We start from the raw sequence: 18,984 nt of genomic DNA, 5'->3' as shown, positions 1-18,984 counted from the left end.
CCCATCCAGAGGGTTTCACGCGTGGTGAGCACACTCAGCTTTTTCCACCTTTTGTGCGTATATTCTCTGAGAGCTCTAACCTGTAGGAACTCCAATCTGTATTAGGTCGGCATTGGCTTAGGCGGGCACGCTGGCGGGTCGTCAACCGGGGGTCTTGAGGAGACGTCCCTTGCCCCTGCCTGGAGGACGGAGGTCTGCATGGGCAGAAACTGGGGGAATCGGGCTGGCCCAGCATCGACCAGCCATATACATAGAACGAAAGCCAGGGGCAGACCCTGTCAGGGTCCACCAATACCCCATGCCTCTAGTAGCACGAAAGGGAATCACACCCCACATACGGCAACTACTGGACTCGGGCATATTAAGGCCCTGCCAATCGGCATAGAACACTCCTTTGCTGCCGGTTCAGAAACCGCACTCTAACGCTTACAGGCCAGTTCAGGACTGGAGGGAAGTCAACCGGCGAGTAGAGGATATGCACCCTACGGTCCCAAACCCATACACCCTCCTCTCCACCCTGCCTCCAGACAAAACTTGGTATACGGTATTAGATTTAAAAGATGCCTTTTTCAGCCTGCCTATAGTGCCCAGGAGCCAAGACCTCTTCACCTTTGAATAGACGGACCCTGAGAAAGGCATCAATGGCCAGCTCACCTGGACTCGACTACCACAAGGATTCAAAAATTCACCGACCATCTTCGATGACGCCTTACACGAAGACTTGGCTGACTTCCGTTCCTAGCACCCTCATTTGACTTTATTACAATATGTAGATAATATCCTGTTGGCGGCGGAGGACCAGGACACATGCCTGCGAGGCACCAGGGACTTGCTCCAGACCATAGCGGCCCTAGGATACCGGGCCTCAGCTAAAAAAGACCAGATATGCAGAGCAGAGGTGAGCTACCTTGGGTACAAATTAAAGGATGGACAAAGATGGTTGACAGATGGACGGAAGGAAACCGTCTTAAGAATCCCACAACCGCAAACCATCCACCAGGTATGTGAATTCCTGGGGTCAGCAGGGTTCTGTCGCTTATGGATTCCGGATTTTGCTGAGATGGCCAGACCCCTCTATGAGGCCACCAGGCACCAGCAAAATTTTGAATGGACAGAGGCCATGAACAGAGTCTTTAATGACCTTAAACAGGCCTTACTGTCTGCCCCGGCTCTTGGGTTGCCTGATCTAGCCAAGCCCTTCTACCTGTATGTGGATGAGAAAGACGGGGTGGCAAAAGGGGTCCTTGTCCAGTACTTAGGTCCCTGGAAGAGACCCATAGCCTATCTCTCCAAAAAGCTGGACACGGTGGCTGCTGGATGGCCCCCATGCTTAAAAATTATTGCTGCGGTGGCCACTATGGTCAAGGATGCAGACAAACTGGCCATGGGGCAAGAACTGCATGTTACCACCCCACATGCTATTGAAGGGGTAGGTACTCAAACAGCCCCCAGACCCCTGGATCAGCAATGCCTGTCTGACCCCATTATCAGGGCCTACTGCTAAACCCCACCAGAATTTTATTTAAGCCACCGACAACCCTGAATCCGGCAATGCTACTCCCTAACCCAGACTGGGACCCCCTCTGCATGACTGTCAAGAAATTTTGGCACAGGTGCACGGAATCAGAGCTGATCTCTAGGACCAGCCACTGCCGAATGTGGACGTCACCTGGTACACGGACGGCAGCAGTTTAGTCCGAGAAGGAGTCAGATATGCGGGGGCAGCCGTAACCACAGAAAGGAGACCATCTGGGCGGAGCCACTGGCAGCCTGAACGTTGGCTCAATGGGCAGAACTGATCGCACTGGCCAAGGCGCTGACCATGGGGGAAGGTAAACGAATAAACATCTACCCCGACAGCAGGTCCTCCCTCGCCACCGCTCACGTCCACGGAGTCCTTTACAGGGAGAGGGGGCTCCTGAGAGCAGAGGGAAAGACTGTTCAAAACAAAACGGAGATTCTTGAACTCCTGAGGGCCCTCTGGCTGCCCAAGGCCCTGGCCCTCATCCACTGTCCAGGGCACCAAAAGGCAGACAGGCCAGTAGCCAGGGGAAACCGGCGAGCCCATTTAAAAACAAAGGAGGCGGCCCTTTTGGTGACCCAGGTCTTAGCAACCACGCGACCTGATCCGGGGGCACCGACCCTGCCTGACACCCCCAACTATACTGATGCTGACTTACACTGGATCAAACGCTTGCCTATGACCCAGTGCTTGCGTGGCTGGTGGAGGGCCGCAGACTCCAGCATCATCTTGCCAGAGGAACTAGGACGGCGAGTCCTATCCAGAATACATCGGAGTACTCACATGGGAACGAGGAAGATGGAAGACCTCATACGACATGCAAAGATCACTATTAAAGACTCTCGAGCAAAGATCAAGCAGATTGTGGCAAGCTGCCACGCATGCCAGTTAACTAATGCCACCACCCATGGATCTAACCGGGGCACCTGGCTCCGAGGGGACCGCCCAGGAGCCTACTGGGAAGTGGACTTCACTGAGGTAAAACCTGGAAAATACGGGTATTGGTATTTACTAGTGTTTGTAGATACTTTTTCAGGATGGACAGAGGCATTTCCCACCAAACATGAAACGGCACAGACCGGACCAAGAAACTGCTGGAAAACATCTTACTGAGGTATGGTTTTCCTGTTAAGATTGGGTCAGACAACGGCCCAGGATCCGTCTCTAAGGTAACACGGGGAGTGGCACTAGTACTTGGGGCAGATTGGAAATTACATTGTGCATATAGGCCCCAGAGCTCAGGACAGGTAGAGAGGATGAACAGAACATTAAAGGAGACCTTAACTAAATCAGCCCTGGAGACTGGCGGGGACTGGGTGACTCTCCTCCCCTTCACCCTATATAGGGTGAGGAACTCCCCATATAAGATGGGACTAACTCCCCACGAGATCATGTTCAGTCTTCCTCCACCTATTATCCCCAATTTAAAACCTGAGGTGCTTGCTGAATTTGATGATCACCAACTTCTTTTCTCCCTCCAAATGTTACAACAAACCCATGAGCAGGTGTGGCCTAAGCTGAGGGCCCTCTATGAGACTGGGCCACCCCCAGACCTCCATCGATATCGGCCAGGTGACACTTCAACCTCGCTGGAAGGGACCTTACATCATGATCCTGACCACTCCCCCCACTCTCAAGGTGGACAGGATTACTCCCTGGGTCCACTACACCCACGTCCGGCCAGCTGACCCACACACCATTCTCAAGAACTTTGTTCCAGAATGGAAAAGCCAACTGGACAAGGACAATCCCCTAAAGCTAATACTACACCGTTCTCACTTATTTCGCACCTCCAAGACTCCCTAGTCTGAGGTTGTCCTTCAAAATAGGAGGGGATTAGACTTAGTCTTCTTACAACAAAGGGTGTGTGTGGGGGGTTATGTGCTGCCTTAAACGTAGAATGTTGCTTCTTCGCTGGAATACAAATGGGAGCGAAAACAGCAACAAGGTTGGTTAGAATCCTGGTGTAATCATTCCCCCTCACTCTAAGAGCAACTTGGACCCATGATTGGGTCCTGCATAGGATCCTCTGAAAAAGGGGGGAATGTGGGACCCAGGAAATTTAACAAAAATCCCCTACCCCGGACAAGCAGAGCAGGACTGATTCCATTTTGTGCTGCCCCCGCCACCTCCTGTATGACCCCCACATGACCTGCTTATTGCTTAGGGCGCTGCCCCGCCCTAGTCAAGCCGCTGGGCACACCCTAATCGGAAATCGGCTCATAACAATGTAACCCCGCCTTGTGCCCACCAAAACTGCGCTCCGATTCTGACCAAAGTAATAGGCCAGCTCAAATGGATACTATAGGGTAAGATGTAATTCAATCGGCCACCTGCGTGTGGACCAACATGACTGTGCAACTTTCTGTGTATCCCATGGGCCACTGGCCCCTATAAAGCTGCTACACCTCTTAGTCTCGGGGTCCAAGTCCCTGCTCCGCTGTGTCGGGTACACTTGGACCCAGGCTCAAGCTTGTAAATTAACCCTCGTGTGATTGCATCGGTGTCAGCTCCTTGGAGGTTTCTCGGATTCGCGATCTTGGGCACAACAGATGTAGAAAGGCATCATGAAAATATGAAACTGGAGTTCACAAGAAATTGTGTTGGCTTTGACAATGAAAGAGGAACAGTAAAAATATACTTGTAGTATATATTTGTATGTATGTAATTATAGTATATACTGTAGTATGTAAATAAATTTTATTTTTTAAAAACTGCAGGCCTAATGAGAAGTACCTCAAAAGAGTAAGTCTCCACAAATGTTTGGTATAAAGTCTTCCAATTATTTTATACTGCCAATCCTTTGGTATGATGTTTTTTCAAATTTTGTATGCTCCTAAGTCCAATGCCGTAGCATTATTAAACAAAATTTAGTTCCACCTTCCAAATTTCTTTCAAATGTATTAACTGGCTGTTTAAATTCAACAGTTAGGATCTCCTGATGTAAAAAATCAGTAAGGAAGGCATCACTTGAGACTCCTGGGTGGCTCAGTGGTTGAGCATCTGCCTTCAGCTCAAGGCGTGATCCCGGGATCCAGGATCAAGTCCCACACTGGGCTCCTTACGGGGAGCCTGCTTCTCCCTCTGCCTGTGTCTCTGCCTCTATGTCTCTCATGAATAAATAAATAAAATCTTAAAAAAAAAAAAAAAACATCGCTCATTCAAAGCCACAGTTTGGCGGAATTTGAATTAAGAGGAATTTGGGGTAGGGGCCAACAAGGTTTAGAAGGTAAACTGTTAACCAAACTATTATCAACCAATGAGGGCTAGTCATGAAAACTCGTCTGAGACAGTGAAAACCATGCAACTGGCAACAATTCATTTTTAAAGAACCATGAGGCAAGCTGGGAGGGAAATCACTTGACCTTTGGCATCAGGAGTAAAGCAAAAAAATTACAGAGCTGAATTCACCCCAGTACTACAGATATTTTCTTCCTAATTCACGTGGGCAAGACAGGGCATAGCCTCGGCCCATGTCATTGTCACCACTACCTAAGCATGGAGCTAGCCATTTAAGGGGAGCATCCAGCTTCTGGGGCTCCTACATGCTTACTGGAAAGTGATCAAGCCACACACCTGCAGGACTTTCCATTACATATCTACAGGCAAAGAACTAATACTCTCTCTCTTAGGTACTTCATTTTAAACATTTTGCAAAATCCTGGCCATGTCTGCACATATGCACAGCAGAACCAAATTAACCAAGTGTCTGAATCTTTCTTTACTTAGGCATATCATTGCAGTTTTATATGCATCTGGAAATTCTGGTTTTCCAGGCTGTTACTGGGATGATCAAATAAGTCAATATGTCCATCTGGATGTTGGAATCTTCTGTAGAAGCTACTGCATAAATATAACTGAATTCTTCCATATTTCCAAGTAGATAATAAAATTCCACTGACCCCCATTCCAGTTAAAGAAATACTTTTTTTTTTTTAAATGAATTAACTATTCAGGAAGGTAGAAAAGGTACATAAAGAGAAAAAAAATTAAGCTACTTTATTTGATTTCTACTAACAAGGCCGGGCTGTTGTGAGTTTGAGGAAAAAATGATATGAGTAGTAATTATGTGTGTGTTTTAGTTATCCTATCCCTATTCCTTGATGATGTTTAGTTGGCAATTTACTGAAAAAGATGAAAGATCTCAGAAAAGAAGTTTATTCAGATTAATTTCTAAGAATTCTTGTCCTTTGATCAGTGACTTGCCCACTCACTAAAATAAAATCTAGCAAATCCCTCCTTAAATGATCTAACATCAGAATGGGGGCAAGACTTCATGCCAGTCCTGATATCTGTGTGCTGTTTCCACAAAACATCCTGAAAAAAAAAAAAAACCACAGACCAAATCCCCACGAGACCAGGACAAGACATTCCATAATTCCATAATTAAAGGATATCCCCTTATGTGATGAATTTGGCATCCCTTTCACACTGACGTACTCCCAAGACTTCAGAACCTAATGAAACAGCCCAGAGAGCGTAAGTGACAAGCAAAATAGCATGGCACTTCTATGACCAAAATAAACATTTGGTGGATGAAAGCCCCACATTTCATTCCTCTGATCACACATTGGCAGGGCCTTTGTCAGCTGCTTGGAACTGGGTTGGCCATTTCCTCTCAAAAGCTGTTCACTTCAAGAGATGTCTTTTGCATAAGACGCAACTGAATCCCATGTAACAGGGTAATACGTGTGTAGTTCTGCTGTTTGTCAACCAGAGACTTTTCTTTCCTATCCCATAATAATTAGGAAAACATCAGGCAGCAGTTTCATGCAATGCTAGTCTTTAGAATCATGTACGACGCTTGTTAAAAATATGGATTCCTGGTACCCAGACTTACTTAATCAGAGTCTCTGAGGGACAGATGAAGCTTGGAATCACATATTTATCCCCTGCCCCTAGGTGATGCTGATGATTAGCCAAGTTTGGGGAAGCCCAGTCAAATGGAAAGCATGTGGAACCTCAGTGGAGAGAGGCTTCATTTCATCTTTCCCTCTGCAGGTGTGGCCTCCCTAGGTCTCTATTCTCTGGCTTGTGAAATGGTGATAAGGCTGACTGCCTCCTTTCTCCTTCATCTCACTAAGATGTTGTATAGGCCAAAGAGATACTGACCTTAATTTTCTGATCTGTGGATCAGAGAGGACGGAAGCATGCCCTTCTCATATTTATGCAGGACTGGAGGGTATGCCTCATTTGCCCGCATACAGTGGCCAGCTTGCATGCTGCCACTCTTATTCCCATGTTTCTGGAGTGGCATAGCCAGGGGCAGAACAAGAACAAGGATGAATGAATCTGTCAAATATGTGGACCAGTTGATGATACATTCTTGCTGAGCCTCACCACTCTTGACATCCAGCCTCCCTCCTAAGAAAATATTAATTCCTAAGTAATCAGGACTATGGTGTTGTCTGCCACCTGGAGTGGTCAGGGACAAGCTTGGCCTCTTCAGAAAATACTGTGAAAGAAGAGACAGTCAAGACAGCCTTTTTTTTTTTTTTTTGTCTGCATTTTGAAGATAAGGTTTCTTATTCTAGAAAGCAAAACAGTCAAATGAAAATAAATTATAATAAATATTTTTTTCAGGAGTCTTCATGGAAGATGAATGTGCTGTTTAGGATGAAAGAGAGCCCTCACCTCGTTCAAATCCAGATTACACTTTAGAGAGCTCATAGGAAAATATCTGAATATTCAATAACAATGGGATGTAGTATTTTAATGCTTACCTGTTTCTACCATAGTACCTGCCAGAGAGCTGGACACATAGTAAGCACTCAATAAATACAGTTGTCTAATTGATCCTTACATCTGTCCACAGGGGTCTTGAGATTTCTTCTAAGGAAGAAATAAGCCAAACGGATCTTGTTAATAATGTCTCTGTATGCTGGAAACTGGAGAAAGCTGTTTAAATACAATGAAATTAGATGTCACCAGACCCTTGCTTTTTCTTGGGCTCTTGGACAAGACCCAGAGGGCCATGCTGCTGCCATGGATATATTCTCTAATGGAGTATTTATACCTCAGAGACTCCAGCCAGCTAGGAGAATATTTATGCGGCAGTAAAAAACTTTAACAGAAAGCTGTTTGGCTCTAATAGTTTCAGGTATTTCTACACATCTTTGCTCACCATGTGTCATGTTGAATTATACTGTGTCCAGAGTGTGACAGCAGAGGCCCATAATGGGACTTCCATAATGGAATGGCCTAAGAGAGGGAATGGAGGAGGTGGGAAGAGAATGGAGGAGAAGGGAAGAGGAAGGGACTTTACAAATTATTTGGTTGTTTGATTTCCAGATTTAGAAGAAAAGGAAGAATGTAAAGAAATATATGTGACCTCACCTGCCTTTTTCCAGTGAGATACTCTGAGTCAGGGCTGCAACACTTAGAGGTAGCACAGTGTCGTGAATCAGAGCACAAATCCCACCTTCACCATGTACTAGCTCTGAGATCCTGAAAAGTTACTTAATCTCTCCCTGACTCCATTTCTTTACCTGTAAAATGAGGATGATAATAATAGTACTACTTCATGGAAATCAATATAAAAATAAAGTGAATTAATATTTTTCAGTACTTGGGACAAATGTTTCACACAGAGTCAATGCTACATAAATGCAATATCTATGTGCATATTATTCATATATTTATACATTTTTTAAATCAAGCATTCACTGAATACCTAGAATTGAATGCTGCAGCAGGGAGCACCAGTAGAGAATCTGATTTTGGTAGGTGTCATTCAAACTGTAAATGAATATTCTTCAGAGAATAAGTTCTTCCTAAGCTTGGCCACATAATTCTCTAGAGGAAAATGGCAAATTATGCAACTATTACTAATAGATACTCTAGGATAATAATGTGCCAGTCACTATAAAGAGCATTTCAAAAAAAAAAAAAAAAAGAGCATTTCATTAGGACCCTCTAATTTCAGCCTCACAGCAACACTATGAGCTTGGAATAGTATACTCAACTCACAAATAAGGGACCTTAAAACAGATATTAAGTAATTTGCCTAAGATCACACAGCTGGTATATGAAAGATTTGGGATTGGCTGGACCAAGTCTATTTGACTCTAAACTCTGGGCCTTTCGTCTCTCTTTATAAACTCTTCAGGTATGTATTAAAATTACCATAAGTGCTGGCTGAGACTAGTAATACTATGTAGTTTAGCTCTTCACTCCTCGAGTACCAGGCACAAAGCCATAGGCAACAAACTAAAGGAAAAATCTCCTCAGCCTTGATAGGTAAACGTTTCACTGGAGAAGCCAAGCCTATGACATAAGGCACACCTAACAGGGTTTAAGCACTCTGTGCCCAGTTACTTTAGAACATGTACTGTGCTGGTCACTGTGATGGTCTAATTTACAAGGTTTGTCTAATTTCAGTCACAACAATGTTATGATGTTGGAACAAGTATCTCTAGACCATAACAGATAATAATAAAAGGTAATATTGTTATTGTGCTTGCCATGTTACATAAGGGGAGTTACACATAACTGCTTAGAAATTAATCCAAATAATGGTAGAGTCATGCTCTGAAGATACAGCCAAACATCAAAACCAGCAGTCTAGATTGAAAATGCCACAGAAATCATAAGTTTAAGTAAGCAGGGAAATGGTGAAAAAAGAGGGCAGAAAATTCGAGAAGGAAGAAGAACCCTCTGGTAATTCATAAATCGGATATTCAGTTCCTTGTACCTGTACTTGTACTTCTGTCTTAGGTGGCAAAGAGGACAACATAAAGCTTTCACAGTATACAAGAGAAAAGTCTAAGTTTGTCTTGCTGGCACTCATAAACTTTGAACTTGTCATTCAATACGAGTCTGAGAAACAGCCAGAAAAGAATAAAAGCATTATTGCTAGCTGCTACTATGATAGTGCTTTCAGATTGATTAAGCACTTAACACTGCAAATGATCTCAAATGAAAACAGCCCTAAATTTAAGGAACTTCCCTTACAACAGCTTTCTGGGGGAATATCTCATTTATCCTTTGACCTCTGCAACCTCCCTCCTCCTTCCTCCTTTTCCTATCACAAAAAGTCACCTAGATTCCTTAAAATGACTTGCATCCCATTGGATACAAAAGCCTTAAATTCCAAGTTTCCAAGCTCGGTTTGCAAAGGAACTTTCCCCTTCCACTTAACTGGCCTCAGAAGCAATCACCATCTTGATCCTCAAAAGAATTTGTTTTTTCTTTTTCTTTTTTTGTGGGCCTGAACAAAGGCAGGGGCTGCTTAAGCAGTAACATAAGAGCATTTAGGAAAACAACTCTACTAACTAGAGAACATCTTGTTTAGTACTTAACGCTACATGATGAAGACAAACTTCATCCTAGAGTTTGCTGGGTCTACTTTCTCCCCCATTTCCATCTGTTATTTGGCTCTGATACTGACAGCAACTCATATGGCTAAGTGCTTATATAGGGCTCCTAGATTAGCGTCCGTCTGTTAGCCCATGAGTTTTGATCAGTCACTCACAGGCTCCATTTCTTTGATGCCTACAAAAGAGTTTCATAGGTTGGTCATAGTTACCCTGCAAAGAAGAGCTTTACTTTTTCCAAAAAAGGAAGTAAATTACCCTATCTTCCCTCTTCTTGTGGCATCTAGGGAGTATGTTTTCTAGCACTATGTCACTATGACCCCTCCCCAAAGTACTGTATCTAAATTAAATCTTTTATGTAATATTTATTAATATTTATTTATTTACAGTTTTTAGATCTAGAAGTTTATTCACAGATCATTAGCTGAGATACACAGAGAATTGAAAATTAATCACTAGAATGTTTACCATGTGTTCAATGTGGTTTTTTTTAGATGGTGGGTTTATGAGAGGTTTCCTAAAGTTCATGTTGTATAATAGTATTTTCTAGATTTTCTATAATGGCTACCTCTGTGTCTTGTAAAACAAACCAAAAGACTTTTTAAAATGTAAATGAAATGCCTAGTCTCTCTCACATCTAGGAAAGGTACAAAAATGAACAGAGAAGTTCAGATATTTCCGTAGGTCAATTCATGACCTTGATAAGTTAGAAAGCCAGGTAAAACTAGTCTAGTTGTGGTTGAATCCAACTATCTCCTATTGTTTTCCTATAGGAACTTGTGTCTTTGAGGAGTTCATCTAGCTGTGCTGTCCAATATGGTAGCCACTAGCTACAGGTAGAATTTAGCTTTAAATTTTATTTAATTAAACTTAAGTAAAATTCAAACCTCAATTCCTCAATGGCACAAGCTCTATTTCAAATTCCCAGCAGCCTAATGTGGCTAATGGCTACTAATTGGACAGCAGAGAAAGAGAAAATCCCCTCACTGCAGAAAGATGAATTAGACTGCACTGGCTGCTAACTGAACACAATGTCACCACCAACCATGAGCAAACCTCCAGAGGGAAGGCCTCCCACAAATTTATATGAAATAGGAGAGCAGGACTCAACTTATACCTGTTTTTTCCCCCAAGCTGCATCTGGTTCAGAGAGTAACAAAGAATGTCCTCAAGGTTATGATGTGAATAATACATGGTCAAACCAAAGACCCCAATCTGAATAGTGTCTAAACAATCATAAGACCTAAATAGAAAATGCAGGAGCCACAAAAGTTCCAGAGGAAGTCCAGGCCTTCAGGCAATACCAGATTACATATAGTTTCCTGAGAAACTTAGCCACTTGTTTCAAGAGGTAGAATGGTGGAAGCATATCCCTGCCTCATTTAGCAAATGCAAACACACCGTACACATGAAGAATAGTATGCGGTACCGACAATGTGTACTAGCATGGGACACTTAAACATCTTTAGTCACTGCTAAGCCACAGAGGAGACAAATGTAACTCTCTGTGCCCAGAGGAGACCATATTTAGAATTTAGTAATCAGAGCTCAGCATATTTTATATCATATATCCTTGACCTGTCATTTAGATTTTTGCTACACAAAGTGTGACTGTTGGACGAGCAACATGAGCACCACCTGGAAACCTCTTACAAATGCAGAATCCCATGCCCCACTCCAGAACTGATTAAGTCAGAAACTCATTCTAACAAGATCCCCAGGTGATTGGTGTGCCCACTGAAGATTGGGGAGGTCACTGATTTCTCTGCCGATTACCTCTACTTTCAATTTCTAGAATGTAGAAGAGGCTAAGATGTCTCAGCCAAATTTTATGTAGTTCTCTGGAACTGGAAAATAGTGTGGGATTTAATAAATATTTATTGATTATTAATAAATATTAATAATATGTATTGATTTAATATTGAGTAAATCTGTGACCTGGCTTTCAAAATAAGGAAGCCAGTGTACTTTCAATGTGTTGTCAAAATATACTTAAAAAATAATTGTGAGCATTTCAGTGTTTCCTTTTGTTTCAAAATGCAAAAAGTAGAGAGTATCATATAGTAATACTAATAAGCAAATAATAAGCCACGCAAGATTCCTTTGTTCTTTACATTGCTGTCTATAAGGGCAATCATTTTTAAAAGCTTTTATTTGATAGCTTGAATAGAATCATGCCCTAATTATAGTCTTCCTTTTTATTTGCTATTGAGAGGAAATGCACCAGATGAAGCTGTTTGAGACTCTATGGTTTGTTCAGCTGTATTAAATGCTTCTAACTGCTGACTTTTATCGTTCTTAACAAGTCAAGACCAGACTGAATGTCTTTGAGGATAATTGTTTTTATTCATTTCCCTTCTGCATTGCTAAAATGGAGGCAGTATGTAAATTAAGGAAAGAGATGCGGATTCAGAACTGCCCCAGACCTCTGCTGGTTCGCAGACAGAGGCAAAACCAAATCTCCCATTTAGACTACTGCATGTCTCAGTGATCATTTGGTGCTCTTCAAAAATGGACAAAGTTTCTTGATTCTTTAAGGCAGTCTTTATGCCACTAGGTTTAACCAGACTCGTGGATAGGATCCATTCCCAAAAAATCCATGCCGATCTATATCAATGCTCCTAACATTATGTTCCTATCCATGTAGTCGGCAATGCAATGTGTAGGGTTGTATCACAGAAATTACTGGAGGCCAGGGCTCAGAGCTTCTGGGTGTTAGCCTCAATTCTACCATTTATTTGCTGTGTGACCTTGGGATAAAGAAATAAAGCCATGGTTTTTAAATGAAGGTGATTTTGTAACCCCTGTGGGGACATCTGGCAATGTCTGGAGACATTTTTGACTGTCATGATTTGGGGGTGCTACTGGCATCTAGTGCATAGAAACTAGGGATGCTATGAAATATTTTGTAATGTGCAGGATAGCCCCCCACAATAAAGAATTATCTGACTTAAAAAGTCAATAGTACAAGGCAGAGATAGGCTGGACCTAAAGAACCCATCAACATTGCCATGGTTTCAGCACTGATCTGCTCACACAAAAACCACAGCTACAAAAACACCAGAGACTTTGAGTGATGGAATCCTCAGATCAATAAACAAGGATCCCGAGTTCTTCATGTTTTAGGTTCTGTGAAAAACACAAAAGTGTAAGATGTCTTTTACTTATTCTCTCAGAAACTAGAAATTAGAATAAACCATCGAGGTCTAATAGGATAATTCCTCATTGATCCATTCCAGTAATTTTTTGCTGCCTCTCTACATGATGCCCAGTCTAATTACGGGATGACTCCCTATTCCCCTGGGACGCCACTTTTCATTCTCGTTCACTTCCTTGTTCTGAAGGAACAGCAATTTGCCACTGAATGGTTATTAGCCTTTTTCCCTTTAAGAGACTAAGAAGGAAAAAAAGCCCACAGGATAATTTTAAAAGTTGTTGCTCTAGTTTTTCTCCAACTTTAGAAATCTCTGTTGGCTTTTAATTAAGAACTTGCATTTAGACTGTGAGATGAACCAGATTTGAAGGATTGTGGTTTTTTTCCTCTTTTAATGAAATGGCACTCATTTCCCTAGGAGGGGTTTTCCCCAGATTCTCATTGTTCTACTAAAGATGATTTACATGGGCATCTGTGGAGGTAGCTGATTCTCTGATTGGAGAGGGAGGCCAGGGTAGTCACACTGTGCCTTCCCTCTGAGAAACTAGGAAATAAACACCCTCAGGACACTGAGCTGAAATCCTCACAACTTCGGTGTGGAATGGCTTGGAGGTGGGGTAAGTCAGAGTCCCAAAGAGTGGCAGCAGGGGCTATATGACATAAGTCCCAGAAATATGCCGTGAATGTGACTGAATCAGTCAGTTGTCTCAGACACCTGCAATGCACATTTCACTCCACTCCTTCTCTTTATTTAGCCTTAGAATCATGCATATTCAGAAGGACTCAGGGCTAAAATAGACCCATACACCCATGTTTTAAGCTTCCTAAATCCTTTTTTTTTTTTTTTTTTTTTGAAGCTGTTTGGCTAAGCATCAGGGTAAACTGATGATTCTCTTCCTAGAATTTGATAGAAGAAAGTACACAGGATATTTGCAAATTCTCAAAATATATGCCCCCCTCCCCCGAGAGTTATTAATCACAAAAGGAAAAGAGTGAATAAACCTGGCAGACATACTTAACCAAATGACCAGGATCAACATCACCGGTAGTAAGACTCATATCAACATCTTGTATCACTCTTTTGATGAACAGAGAATGATACTACATCATTTCTGTGGTATTCTTGACCAAAAATATTTAACTTCACTATAAGCATAAGGAAATCATCAGACAACCTAAAATTGAGGAACATTTTACAAAATAACTAACCAGGACCCTTCAAAAGTGTTACCATCATGAAAGACAAGAAAGAAACCGTCACAGACTAGAGAAGACTAAGGAAACATGACATCTAAATACAATTTGGAATCCTGAACAGATCCCGGACCAGGAAAGGACAGTAGTGGGAAAGTAGTGAAATACAAACAAGGTCTGTGTAGAAGTTAATAGTATCATATTAGTGTTAATTTCCTGGTTTGCTTAACTGTTCAATGGTTATATGATTGTAATAGTCTCCTTAAAAGAAGTGGTGTGAGGGTATACAGGGACTCTCTATATGGTTTTTCACAGGTTTTCTCTAAGCATAAAGTTATTTCAAAATAAAAAGTGTAAAATTAATATATAAATATTGCCTACAAATAATCTTAGAATAATATAGACAGTGGAAGACATAAGTTGATGATCAGGCCCCACTGTAGTCAATCCCTTTCCCACCCTGGACCCGGGCAACCACTCATCTATTTTCTGTTCCTATACTTTTATCTTTTCTACAGTATCACAAAAATGAAATTATACACTATGGAGCTTTCTGTATCTGACTTCTTTTACTTAGTATACAGCTTTTCAGATTTATAAAGGTTGTTGCATTTATTAGTTGCTCATTGCTTTGAAGTCCTGAGTAGTATTCCATTGTACAGATTTATCACAATTTACTTATCTATTCCTTCGCTGATGGACAATGGAGATGTTTCCAGTTTGCAGTTACTATGAATGACTCTATCAACATTCATATACATTATCTTTTTGTGAACTATGCTTAAGTTTTCATTTCTCTTGCTAGGTCTTATGACAAGTGTTATGCTTACATCTATAAGAAACTGATTGTTTTCCAAAGTGCATTGTTTTCCAAAATGCACCATTTTGCATTTGCATTTGCAAATGCAGTAGAACTGCATTTCAGATTCCCAGTTGTTCTACCTCCTTGTCAGCACTTGGAGCTCTCAGCCTTTTTATTTTTTTTTTTATTTTTATTTTTTTTCATTTTAAGTTTTTATTTAAAGTTACATATAAGGTTACTTTACTCCTGCATCTTCTCAATGGTTTCTTCCTTACATTTGCCCTTTTCCTTTCCTACTTGGCGAGATTTGGCTTTACGCTCAAGGATCTTTTTGCGGTCTTTGTCCAGTTTTAGTCTAGTGATAACCACCTTGCTAGGGTGAATGCCCACGTGGACAGTTGTGCCATTTGCCTTCTCTCGCTGTACTCGTTCAATGTAGATGACATACTTCTTCCTGTAAACCTGGACTACTTTGCCGATTTGCTGACCTTTGTAGTGTCCCCGCACAACTTGCACTTCGTCATCCTTCCGGATGGGCATGGACCGCACGTTGTACTTCTGCCTCAACTCTTTGGAAAGCGGGGAAGACATGATCTTCCTGCGAATGTGGGAAGGCGCATTGAAATGCCGCTTACGATTCTTGCTCCGGTCAGAAGTCACAAACGGATTGAACTTCATGTTGGCTGCAAGCGCCCCAGCGATGGCCGCAGAAGGGAAGAGACCAGCCTTTTTAATTTTAGCCATTCTTGTGGGGGTATGAAGGTATCTCAATTTTACTAAGTTTCAATCAAAGTTTCCCTGATAATTAATGATGCTGAGCATATTTTTTGTAAGATCATTGATCATTCATATATCTTCTCTGATGAAATATCTTGTCAATATGTTATCAAGTAGTTTATCTTATTAATGAAGTGTGAAAGTTCTTTATATATTTTAGATACAAGTCCTTTATCAGATATGTATTTTGCAAATATTTTCTCCTACTCTATGACTTATCTTTTATTTTCTTAACAGTGTCTTTTAAAGAGTAGAATTTTTTGAATTTTGACAAAGTCTGACTTATCAGAGCTTTTTTTATGTTTCATGTTTTTTTGTGTTCTATCCAAGAAATACTTGTCTAACCTAAAGTCAGAAAGATTATTCTATTATCTTTTAGGTATTTCAAAGTTTTCACTCTTACTTTTTAAGGCTATGTCTCATTTCCAGTTAATCTTTATGTACTGTATGAGGTAATGTTTGAGGTATGTTTTGTTTGTACACAGGGATCCAATTGTTCCAGAGCCACTTGTTCAAAGGATTATCCTTTATCTTACCATCCCTAAGTATTTTACTTTTCTGCTATTATAAGTGAATTATTGATTTTAGTTCCCAATTGTTTATTGTTAATGTGGGCAAATAAAACTGCAGTTTGGAAAATACACGAAGCCTACAACAACAACAACAACAAAAAAAATCACTGGCTTTTTTATAAAAAGTTATTTTAGCAAAACTCATCCATTTTCTTAAACCAATCCTTTTTAAAACCTCATTAGTATTTTAAATTATAAAAGTAAAATATACTAGTTGTGAAAGATCAAATTCACAAAAGTGAATAAATAAAATTTCCATAATCTTTCTCCATCTCACCCTTAATCCCATCTCCCTGAAGTAACCAATGATAACACATATTTCTCATGTTGCTATATTCAGGCAAGTAGTCAGTTATTTTTTTCAACACTTGGGGGTGGAAGGATCATGTGTGATCAATGATGGGAGAAAAAGTAGAATCAGCCTGGGACACTTTCTGATTCTATTTCTAAAAGTCTAGGTTGTAAGTGACCAGAGTGGGCCAAGAAAGCAAACATGCAAAGAGAGGATGCAGGAAGAAGCAGAGTGTCTGTAAAGAAGCAAAGGAGAGAGAAGAAAGTTGGTCTTAAAAAAAAAAAAATTCTTACTGACTTGGGGAAAGGAGACAGACCTATGGGTCCCAGAGTAGATTAAAAAAAAAAAGGGATACAAGACCTTCAGGAAAAATAGTGTCATTGAAGATGTAGAGATGGCACTACTGAAACCCTGAAAATTTTCTCATGTCTCAACTGTGATATGAAAACAACGACCCTCAAACCTAAAGTTGCTTTGCAAATAAGGAAACTATACAACTCAGATGTAAACTATTTGGAAAGAGGGTCAACGGCCAGAGGTGGCCACCAGCCAAAGCCTTTGTAACCATCTTGGATGCTGCTTAAGACCCATAAACCTTGACACAGAAGGAGACCCACAAAAATGACCAAATTAGAATTTCCCACCAATGAAAATGAATCAAAATCAAATTTCTTTATAAAAAATGGAATGCCAATTTTATATATTATTTTATGCATTTTTTATGCATTTCTTTTGAAGGCTCTGGAAATAAAACTCTCCAAAATAGGAATTATGACCCGCTTGCTGAAACTCTTGTATAGATGGTGAATGACAAATTTGTGAATGGTCCTAAGGGTCAGGGATTCTGAATTCTAATCTTGTTTCTGCTTTAGGTATAATACATAGTTTTGAGATCATCTTTCATCCTCAACTTTTCCATATGTAAAAATTAGCTTTCTTAAAATGTGCCCTTTAGGGGCACCTGGATAGCTCAGTCAGTTAAGCCTCCAACTCTTGATTTCAGCTCAGGTCATGATCTCAGGACCATGGGGTCAGTCCCACATAAGGCTCCAGCCTTGGTGTAGTGTGTTTCAGATTCTCTCTCTCTCTCTTTTTCTCTCTCTCTCCCTCTTCCCTCCCTGCTCACTCTCCAAATAAATAAATAAATAAAATCTTTTTCTAAAAAGTCTTCTAAAAAATAAATAAAATGCGCCCTCTAAACAAACCTGAATTTCTTGAAATTTCTTCTATTAAAAACTGCCAGTATATTACAATAAAACTTTTGTTTTTAGCTCAGATCATGATCTCAGGGTCCTGAGATTAAGCCCCATGTCAGACTTCAGAATCTATGCTCAATATGGAGTCGGCTTGGGACTCTCTCTCCCTCTCTGCACCTCCCCCTGGTGCAGGTACACACATGCTCCCTCTCTCTCTAAAAATAAATAAATAAATATTTTTAAAAATACAGAAAATTCATCCAAATACCGTTTATATAGCAACTTCAGCTTTCCAATCACCGTAAAGACCTTGAGCAAGAAGCACTTCATAACATAATCTAATATGCCATACTTTGTTCTTCGGATAACCAGCCCTAAGACATCAATTTTTGTTCATGACTTACTTACCATTCCTATATGGTTGCTTCTCTCAAGCCCACAGGAGATTAGAAGCAGCCAACTAAAGGTAGGGAAAGGAAATCTAGAGATCAAGAGCAAAAATTAGGGTATTATCAAAAGCAGCTAAGGGAATAATCCTAAAGAACAGATATAAGCACTCTATACCATGTTGCACTGAGACCAGTAGTTTGCATGTATGAGTTCATAATGAGTACGTGGACAGGTTTGGAAATGGAATGAACCTTGGAATGTGTCTAAGTCAACTTGCTCACTGGCAGTAAACTCAAGCCTTGAGAGATAATTGAGGCATTGCTCAATTAAGGTGGCCTCTGTCTCTCTCTCCCTCCCTCTTTCTCTCATACACCCAAACACCCCCCCACACACACATACAAACATACCCCTACTAAATGATTAAGTTGGAATGAGAACCTCAATCCTACCTCATACCCAGGCAACTGATTTTGAGTGATCAAGAAGAGATAACATCTCTTGAAGTAAATTCTATATCATAAGCAAGGGATTTGAAATTTTAGAAAAAGAAACCTTCAATTTGGTTAAAAATGTAAATACCTCTGTATTTATATCAACAAAAATATATTGTTGAACATCTCATTTCCCAATAAAGGTATATAAATTACCAGTGGCAGTGCATTTACATCAATGCCCAAGTACATGTGTCTGTGTATTTGTGTACGTGTATGTTAGGAAGTACACATATACTTGAGCCAGCTTAATGAAGCTTTCAGAAGCCATTGTGAGCA

General features: G+C 40.9%; 1 protein-coding gene across 1 annotated transcript; it reads right to left on the bottom strand.

The window, feature by feature from the left end:
• Window positions 1–15,156: 15,156 nt before the first annotated feature.
• LOC112914232 (large ribosomal subunit protein uL24-like) lies at window positions 15,157–15,705 on the bottom strand. The gene has a single exon (XM_072746605.1). The coding sequence runs from the start codon at window positions 15,663–15,665 to the stop codon at window positions 15,228–15,230; it is 438 nt and encodes a 145-aa protein (XP_072602706.1). The 5' UTR covers window positions 15,666–15,705; the 3' UTR covers window positions 15,157–15,227.
• Window positions 15,706–18,984: the final 3,279 nt, after the last annotated feature.

Source organism: Vulpes vulpes, chromosome 1 (assembly GCF_048418805.1).
Source record: "Vulpes vulpes isolate BD-2025 chromosome 1, VulVul3, whole genome shotgun sequence".
NCBI classification, from domain to species: domain Eukaryota; kingdom Metazoa; phylum Chordata; class Mammalia; order Carnivora; family Canidae; genus Vulpes; species Vulpes vulpes.
This window is presented reverse-complemented; position numbering and strand designations above follow the sequence as displayed.